The sequence below is a fragment of the Ptychodera flava genome, chromosome 2 (genome assembly GCF_041260155.1).
Source record: "Ptychodera flava strain L36383 chromosome 2, AS_Pfla_20210202, whole genome shotgun sequence".
Classification (NCBI taxonomy): Eukaryota; Metazoa; Hemichordata; class Enteropneusta; family Ptychoderidae; genus Ptychodera; species Ptychodera flava.
In genome coordinates this window covers 40,437,453-40,446,810 of record NC_091929.1, presented here as the reverse complement: position 1 = coordinate 40,446,810, position 9,358 = coordinate 40,437,453, and the positions used below count along the sequence as shown (strand labels likewise).

Genomic DNA, 9,358 nt, shown 5'->3' with positions numbered 1-9,358 from the left:
AGACATCGATATCTACCGACTTCCAGCAATACAACAAAGAGACACACGTCCAGAGGATATTCAGAATCAAGCGCTTCATCGAAGAAAGGGAGAAGAAACGCACTGAAGCAAACCCAAGTTCAACCGTCAAGCCAATCGACCCGTACGCCACCCGTCTCAGCACCTCACAGTTCTACCTAAACTTCAACTGCCTACGTTCAGTGGCAACGTTCATCAATGGATGACTTTCTAGCTTCAAGTCCATTGTCGATAATGATACTACTCTCGAACTGTTCAAAACTTCCATTATCTGCGCTGTCAATTAACGGTCGAAGTCACGGACTTAATAGCTGGTTTGAGTATTACGGACTCATGACAAACGCGCCATTAATGCGCTTAAAAAGCGTTACGGACAAAGACACAAAATAATCCACGCGCACATAGATTCGCTATTAACTATGCCGAAGCCAAATTACGATCGCACAAGTCTGAGAAAATTCTACGATAATATAGAGAACCACATTCGCGAGCTAGAAAACCTCGACATTACTGTTGACAAATACGCTGTTATGTTAGAAAGGGCGATCTGGATAAAACTACCGAAAAAGATAATCGCTGTATTCAACGAACATTACGGAGACAAAAGCTGGGAAATCGACGAACTTCGCGAAGCACTATGGAGACACATACTTTACGTGGACGAAGAAACCGAATCTACGGAAACGCCAATAGCTACCGCGACCTTCTTCGCGAACGCCGAGACGAACGCAAAAGGCCGCCAAGCCTCGAAGCCGAAAAAGCCGAAAACTTGCGCGTACTGCAAGGGACCACACTTCCACAACGACTGTACGGTAGTAACCGATCGAAGCAAACGCCACGAAATCGTTAAAAGGGATAAATTGTGTTTCAACTGCCTCGGGAAACACAAAGTCGGAGATTGTAGATCGAAAGGGAAATGCTTTCGCTGCGGAAGAAAGCATCACACCTCGCTGTGTACCACGGAATCGAGTCACGCTACGACGGGACCAAGTCCCAACAATCAGGTTACGGACACTCAAACGCACGCTACGGGAAATAGAGGCGACGACAAGCCTACCTCATCTACTCAACCTGCCACGCAGATTGGAGTAAATTTCGCGAGAACGGAGAGTAACTCGGGTAAACGGAAAATGGAGCCAGGCATACACAAAACTGCCGAAGTTCCAATCACTTACGGTCCAAATACAATCAACGCTACGGTATTGTTCGATGAAGGCTCGGACATTTCCTTCATCACACGGGATCTAGTAACGAAGCTAGATATGAAGCCACAAACCTCGGATGTATACAGATTAAAGAGATTCGGTGACAAAACTGCTAACGCCAGATCGTTTGAAATGGTAACATTTGCACTTCAAACACGCGACGGTCCGAAGTCAATGAGCGCGCTAATCGTTCCGGAGAAATCAATCAGCGTGAAAAACAAAATTTCACGTTCCGTATTGAATTTACCTCACATAAAGGGTTTAAAATTAGCGCACCCACCCTCTAACGCCGAATCATTCGAGATATCGCTATTAATCGGAACTGACTATTACTGGGACTTTATCGAAGATGACATTGTAAGGACCAGGCCCGACCGCCGTACTTTCTAAATTCGGTGGATACTTATTGTCGGGACCCACTGGTATACGAAGCGCGCCTAACGCCGACGCGACCACTCTACACATCGCTACGACTACAGTTGAAGAGGAAATGAAACTTCAAAACTACTGGGACTTGGAAACAATCGGAATAAGAGACCAAGTAAACGCCAAGGACACTGAGGTAAGCGAATTCGAATTATATCGTGATACGCATTTACGAGTTGAAGACGGAAAATACGTTGCTAAGTTACCATGGAAGGTCGACCACCCGCCATTGCCGACCAATTATCATATTACTGAGAAACGCACACGCGCTATGGTGCGTCGGTTAACGCCCGATTTATTGAAAGTATACAACAACATCTTAATTGACCAACAGTCTCGCGACTTTATCGAGGAAGTCGACGACGATGATAGAACAAACGGACATTATCTTCCCCATCGCTCAGTAAAGAAAGACTCGACGACTACACCCATTCGTGTTGTATATGATTGCAGCTGCAGACAATCAGATTCACCTAGTCTAAATGACTGTTTACAGACTGGACCGCCACTTCTTAACGATCTCTCATCAATTCTACTCAGATTTCGAGTGCATGACATCGCGCTCAGCAGTGACATCGAGAAAGCATTTCTCAATGTACGTCTTGACGAAAATGACCGGAAATTCACAAAATTTCTCTGGTTATCTGACCCAAGCGACCCTGAGAGCCCGTTCAAAGTTTATCGTTTTAAAACCGTTCTCTTTGGCGCGGTCTGTTCACCCTTCATATTGAATGCAGTCGTCAAAACACACTTGGAGTCAAACAATAACACTCCAATCGCCGCTGATCTTAAAGATAATATCTACGTTGATAATGTCATCTCGGGTGTCAACAATACTACGGAAGCTACGAAATACTACACTGACGCAAACTCTCTCATGAAATCCGCTGGATTTAACCTTCGCTCGTGGTCATCGAACAATGATGAAATACGCAAATTAGCCGCTAAGGACAAAACGCTGGAAACGAACACCAACGTGGGTGTTCTCGGAATGCGCTGGTTAACGGACTCTGATCAACTCGCTTACGCTAAGAAAAAGGATGTGAAGAAATCGGACTATCTCGCGACAAAGCGCGAAGTCACACAAGTAACTGCAAGTTTATTCGACCCCCTCGGATATCTTTCACCCGTTCAAGTGAAAGCAAAGACATTTATTCAAGACATATGGAAGAGAAATTTAGATTGGGACGAACCACTAGAAACCGACCTCGCAAATCGATGGAAACACATAGTATCGGACTTCAACGCGAGCACCGAAATCAAGATCGACCGTCGTTATTTCGCCGAGAATACGAGCGCCGATCATGAACTACACGTATTCGCAGATGCCAGCTGTAAAGCTTACGGTGCAGGCCGCATACCTTCGCCGCGGTGACCAAACGTCTTTGGTCATGGCAAAAACACGCGTCGCGCCAATCAAGAAATTATCACTGCCCTGCCTCGAACTTATGGCAGCATTAGTCGGTTCTAGACTACTACGCTTCGTTTACGACGCCTTGAAAGACAAAGTCAATATCACAGATCGTACACTGTGGTCGGACAATCAATGCGTTATACATTGGATAACACGAAGAGACAAGAAACTTCCGGTATTCGTTGCAAATCGAGTCAAAGAAATTAGAAATGTGCCATGCACGATCAAATATTGTCCAACCAAGGACAATCCAGCCGATTTATTGACACGTGGAATCTCAACCCGTGAGTTAGAGAAATCCAATCTCTGGTGGCAAGGCCCACCCTGGCTAAAACAAGGTGATTGGCCTATCTGTCCCGTGTTTGACAGCTCAACATATCATGTATCTACTGAGGAGGATGTCGGTACCCTCAGTGAGGATTACAATAAGCCTAGTGATGACAGAAGCAAACCTTCTGTAAACGGAATTCAATTAATCATAGACGTCAACAGATATAGCGGTCTCACAAAGTTACTTCGCGTAACCGCATTAGTCCTGCGTTTTATCTCAAACCTAAAACAAAAGGCAACTCGCAAAACCGGACTGATAACCGCTGACGAACTCAATCGCGCTGAGATAGAGTGGATTAAAGATGTACAAAGACAAGAATTCGCCGACATCGCAAAGAAGATACGCGATAACAAGAAGAAGACGTTGCTAAGCAGACAACTCGGACTATTTACCGATAAAGACGGCATTCTACGTTGTGGGGGGAGGCTACACAATGCTCCCCTGGACTTTGTGACAAAGTTCCCAATTCTACTACCGCCAGCTCATCGGTTCACCGATCTCGTGATTTTGAACGCACACGCACGCGCACTTCACTCTGGATTACAGACAACGGTAACCTACATTCGACGACGCTTCTGGATAGCCAAGATTCGCCAGACCGTGAAAAAAATTGCTAAGAAATGCGTCACCTGTCGGAAACGAACGGCAAACCTTATCAAATACCGATACAAGCTCCGCTTCAATCGTATCGCGTAAACGACGCCCCTCCCTTCGCAATTACTGGAGTGGATTTCACCGGAGCGCTATTCGTTAAATCGCCTAACGGTAAGGAAACAAAAGCCTACATATGTTTGTTCACCTGTGCCGTGACTCGCGCCGTTCACCTCGAACTGGTACCTGATCTATCTACGGGATCATTTCTACTCGCCTTCCGACGATTCGCAGCAAGACGCTCGCTACCCTCGAAGATGATTTCGGACAACGCCTCTACTTATTTATCCGCCGCGGATGAAATACGGAAATTATTCTACGCACCAGATGTGAAACGCTATTTAGCTAATCGACGCGTACAATGGTCCTTCATACCTAAACGCGCCCCTTGGTTCGGAGGTTTCTGGGAACGCATGATCGGACTGACTAAAAACGCGATAAAGAAAGTACTCGGTCGCGCCTTCGTTACATTCGACGAATTGAACACTATTGTTACAGAGATTGAAACCATGTTGAACGACCGACCTCTCACCTACTTGTACACGGATTCTGAAGACACGACGCCCCTATCACCGTCTCACCTTCTGCAGGGAACCACTTACAGGCGTGCCACACCCACTATACGACGACGACGAACTTTCGGACCCAACCTATGGAAATAGCAGCAGTTTGAACAAACGGTACGTACGCATTGCTCAATTACAAGAACAATTCTGGCGTCGATGGATTTCAGAATATCTACCTGCTTTGCGTGAACATCACAAATAAACGGAACTACCAACAACAAATCAAGGTCGGAGATGTTGTTCTAGTTCACAGTGACACTGAACGACGAATGCATTGGCCATTAGCCATCGTGGAGAAATTAAACTACGGAAAAGATGGAATGATACGATCTGCGGAAATCAAGACTACGACCGGACTCACTAATCGTCCTATTGTGAAACTTTATCCCCTCGAAGTGAAGGCAGACACTTCTACATTGTTACCAAGCAGCAACAATGACACGGACACAATTCTGCCTGACCCTAGTAAAGGTCAACGACGTTCTACACGTACAGCAGCAGCCATCGCACGTTGTAGGATACATGACCTGAACACTAAGTGAACTCTATATATCGGACAATATATATTGGACACTATTTAATGGACCCTATATACTCATATATACTCACCATATGATATCTAGTCATTTTACTAAGTATTTCGATTACTTTCAATTTTGCATTTTTCTCGAGTTTTAGTTTACGATGATTTTTCGAATTTTAGACTTGATACCTTTTCTGTCGGGCGGGAGAATGTCGAGAAACGTTATACAAAGATAGCTACTTCTTAATTCCTTGACAATGAAGACAGATTGTAATCTCTTCAGTTCCTTCCAATATCCTGTGTTTACACATAGTTTTAATTCTTTCTGACGTGTGACTCATCTCTAACCAATCAAAGTCAAAGACGCTTCTTACTTTCCCGCCAAAATCGGCTATATCACAGCCTGAATTAGCCACTTTACTTTAGTATATGTTTATGCACAGTATAGTGTATGTGTATGCGTATACTCAGAGCACATCGCTCACCACTGGATCTGGTCGTCACTTATCCACCCACTGATACATTATGTTATTGTAGCAGTAGTTCATCGTAGCTGTAGTAATAAAGTTTGAAGAAATACAGTCGACGCCTCTGTCTCCATCCTTGAACTCAAAAAGATCCTGCTTCGTAAACAATCCCACACAAAATTGTGCATTTATGCATGCTGATTATGGATGTAGTAATTTTTTCTTGATTAGACTACAGTGCTTACAAGTCTATGGTTGTGCAAGAAATATGATTTTGGAATTTCACCAAAATGTCCATACACTATGCATTGGGGTCTATGATGAAACTATGAATAATTTTTTTTCAGTACAAAATTAGATAAATCTGTGCATTTATGTATGCTTGATTATTCACATTATTGTTCTTGATAAGACTAGAGTGGTTACAAGTCCATGGTTGTGCAAGAAATTTGATTTTGGAATTTCACCAAAATGTCGATTCACTATGCATTGGGGTCTATGATGAAACTATGAATAATTTTTTTTCAGTACAAAATTAGATAAATCTGTGCATTTATGTATGCTTGATTATTCACATTATTGTTCTTGATAAGAGTAGAGTGGTTACAAGTCTATGGTTGTGCAAGAAATTTGATTTTGGAATTTCACCAAAATGTCGATTCACTATGCATTGGGGTCTATGATGAAACTATGAATAATTTTTTTTCAGTACAAAATTAGATAAATCTGTGCATTTATGTATGCTTGATTATTCACATTATTGTTCTTGATAAAAGTAGAGTGGTTACAAGTCTATGGTTGTGCAAGAAATTTGATTTTGGAATTTCACCAAAATGTCGATTCACTATGCATTGGGGTCTATGATGAAACTATGAATAATTTTTTTTCAGTACAAAATTAGATAAATCTGTGCATTTATGTATGCTTGATTATTAAGATTATTGTTCTTGATTAGACTAGAGTGGTTACAAGTCTATGGTTGTGTAAGAAAATTGATTTTGGAATTTCACCAAAATGTCAATTCACTATGCATTGGGGTCTATAAGTGTGTGCGTATTTTGTTGGTGATTTCCTATTCAGGAAATATCACACAGACAATCAAAGTTTTGGCCATAATATCAGCTTCTGTCAAAGTGACCCTCCCCCAAAGCAAGGTTTATAAAAAGTGACCTTTCCCCTTGAACTGTTTTCTAAAAAGTGACCCTCCCCCCATTCCCCCGGCCCACCCCACCCTGTAATTACTGAAGGCTCCTAAGCGAGTTGTTCTCGCTTAGGGACGAACCATTAGATCTTGGGAGGGGGGTGTCAAAAACACGAAAAAAAAAATTTCAGAGCAGAAAGTAGGAAAAACAAGTCATCGTTGATGACACAGTCCCCACTTGTTAATGGGTGCTTTGATTACAGGTCCTCAGAGAGGATAGAGTCCTCTTCATTAGGTCTGTGATAAAAATCTTTTAAATTTGAATAAATTCGCTTGATACATGTCTGAGTTGTAGTTCAGGACATGAAAAAATCGTAATAAAATGGCCACATGGTGGCCATATTGGATCGAATCACAAAACAAATCAATGTGCATATGTATGACATAGGTCAATGTCCTTGTACCAACTTTGATTAAAATCGGTTGAAATATGCCTGAGTTATGGCTTTGTACATGAAAAAATCATAACAAAATGGCCGCACAGCAGCCATATTGGATCGTATCACAAAACAAATTAACATGCATATGTATGACATTGGTCAATCTCCTTGTACCAACTTTGAATAAATTTGCTTGATACATGTCTGAGTTATGGTTCTGGACATGAAAAAACGTAATAAAATGGCCACATGGCGGCCATATTGGATCGTATCACAAAACAAGTCAATGTGCATATGTATGACATAGGTCGATGTCCTTGTACCAAGTTTGAATAAAATTGGTTGAGATATGCCTGAGTTATGGCTCTGTACATGAAAAAATCGTAACAAAATGGCCGCACGGCAGCCATATTGGATCGTATCACAAAACAAATTGATGTGCATAGCTATGACATTGGTCAATGTCCTTGTACCAACTTTGAATAAAATCTGTAGAAACAGCCTGAGTAATGGCTCTGTACATGAAAAATCGTAGTAAAATGGCCGCCTGGCGGCCATATTGGATCGTATCACAAAACAAATTGACATGCATATGTATGACATAGGTCAATGTCCTTGTACCAACTTTGAATAAAATCGGTTGAGATATGCCTGAGTTATGGCTCTGTACATGAAAAAATCGTAACAAAATGGCCGCACGGCGGCCATATTGGATCGTATCACAAAAAGATTGACATGCATATCTATGACATTGGTCAATGTCCTTGTACCAACTTTGAATAAAATCAGTTGAAACATGCCTGAATTATGGCTCTGTACATGAAAAAATCGTAATAAAATGGCCGCCTGGCAGCCATATTGGATCGTACCACAAAACAATCGACGTGCATCTGTATGACATATGAAGTAATCCTTGTACCAAGTTGATAATCAAGTTGAATGAAATCGCTTCAGGCATCTCTGAGATATCTGCGTGAACGGACGGACGGACGCACAGACGGACGCACGCACGCACGCACGGACATGACCAAACTATAAGTCCCCCCGACGGTGTCCGTGGGGACTAAAAAAATCTTCAGACTAGTTTGCAAAATAAAAAAAAATAATAAATAAGAAGACAAAGGCGTAAAAAAAAAATCTGCAAAGTCTTTAAAATTTTGAATTTTTTTAGATTTTACCGACAGAAAGCAACTTTCTGTATTTTTAGTACATCCTCCCGGCACATTTTTAATTTTAATTTATACATTTAGAGTGACTGTATCCCTTATACTGGAAGTTGTGATTATCTTATCTTTTCAGGACTTTTGTATTCTGATCACTTGAAAATTATGAAATTATAGAGCCTGTTTCTACTTGTTTCCTGCGTACAAACCAAGCAGGTACACTAGGTAAAACATTGAAACTATGGTATGGTTGTCAAGACAGAAAGTTGTATTTGCCTTTTAAGATCAAGGTAAACAGATGCAGGCCACATCAGTTTCATTTTTTTCACAGCATTTTATTGCAATGATGAATGCAAGAATGGGTGAACAAGTAGAACACGTCAATAATGATAAAACAACATATCAAGTCATTATGTATTATTTTGCTTTTAAAAAGGCATTTTCAATTCTTTTTTCTCAAAAAACAACCTCAAAAAACAACAGCAACACATGTTTTAACATTCAACAATACACTACGTAGAATGCCATCTATCCAACAAATTCCAACACAAAACACACAAAAGGGTTGAACTTTGAAAGTTTCTCGATAGCAAATACTGAATAAATCTGCATGAATAATCGTTTTTGTGTAGCAAATTTCAAAGAAATTGGACAAGCCCTTTCAGAGAATACAGATTTTTTGACCATGAATGGCATAAATTGCCCTAAAAAGACAAATATTGAAATTTAAACACATCTATACACATCCAATCAATTTGGACATGCTGCTGCAGAGAAATAGATGTTTTGATCAAAAAAGGGCAACAATTGCTCTAAAAACACAAATATGCAAATTTAACTTTATTATTTAGCTTATTTTAGCTTCTCAGCTTGTCAAAATCAATTGTAAATCATGAGATATGCATGATGTTTGGTGGGGTGAATGTAGGCATTTCACCACGCAGTAGAAAGGGAAGCCAGGAAACCAAAATAGTCAATTTTCAAAACTATAGGAAGCTACTGAGGAGCAAGAA

General features: G+C 41.2%; 3 protein-coding genes across 3 annotated transcripts; all 3 read left to right on the top strand.

The window, feature by feature from the left end:
* Positions 1–437: 437 nt before the first annotated feature.
* Positions 438–1,613, top strand: LOC139150239 (uncharacterized). The gene has a single exon (XM_070722485.1). The coding sequence runs from the start codon at positions 438–440 to the stop codon at positions 1,611–1,613; it is 1,176 nt and encodes a 391-aa protein (XP_070578586.1).
* A 307-nt stretch (positions 1,614–1,920) lies between these two features.
* LOC139150232 (uncharacterized) lies at positions 1,921–3,024 on the top strand. The gene has a single exon (XM_070722472.1). The coding sequence runs from the start codon at positions 1,921–1,923 to the stop codon at positions 3,022–3,024; it is 1,104 nt and encodes a 367-aa protein (XP_070578573.1).
* A 73-nt stretch (positions 3,025–3,097) lies between these two features.
* On the top strand, positions 3,098–4,090 carry LOC139150224 (uncharacterized). Its single transcript, XM_070722460.1, has one exon. The coding sequence runs from the start codon at positions 3,098–3,100 to the stop codon at positions 4,088–4,090; it is 993 nt and encodes a 330-aa protein (XP_070578561.1).
* The last annotated feature ends 5,268 nt before the right edge of the window (positions 4,091–9,358 follow it).

Coding starts and splice junctions, on each gene's coding strand:
- LOC139150224 (XM_070722460.1), top strand. CDS start 3,098: ATGGCAGCATTAGTCGGTTCTAGACTACTACGCTTCGTTTACGACGCC.
- LOC139150232 (XM_070722472.1), top strand. CDS start 1,921: ATGGTGCGTCGGTTAACGCCCGATTTATTGAAAGTATACAACAACATC.
- LOC139150239 (XM_070722485.1), top strand. CDS start 438: ATGCCGAAGCCAAATTACGATCGCACAAGTCTGAGAAAATTCTACGAT.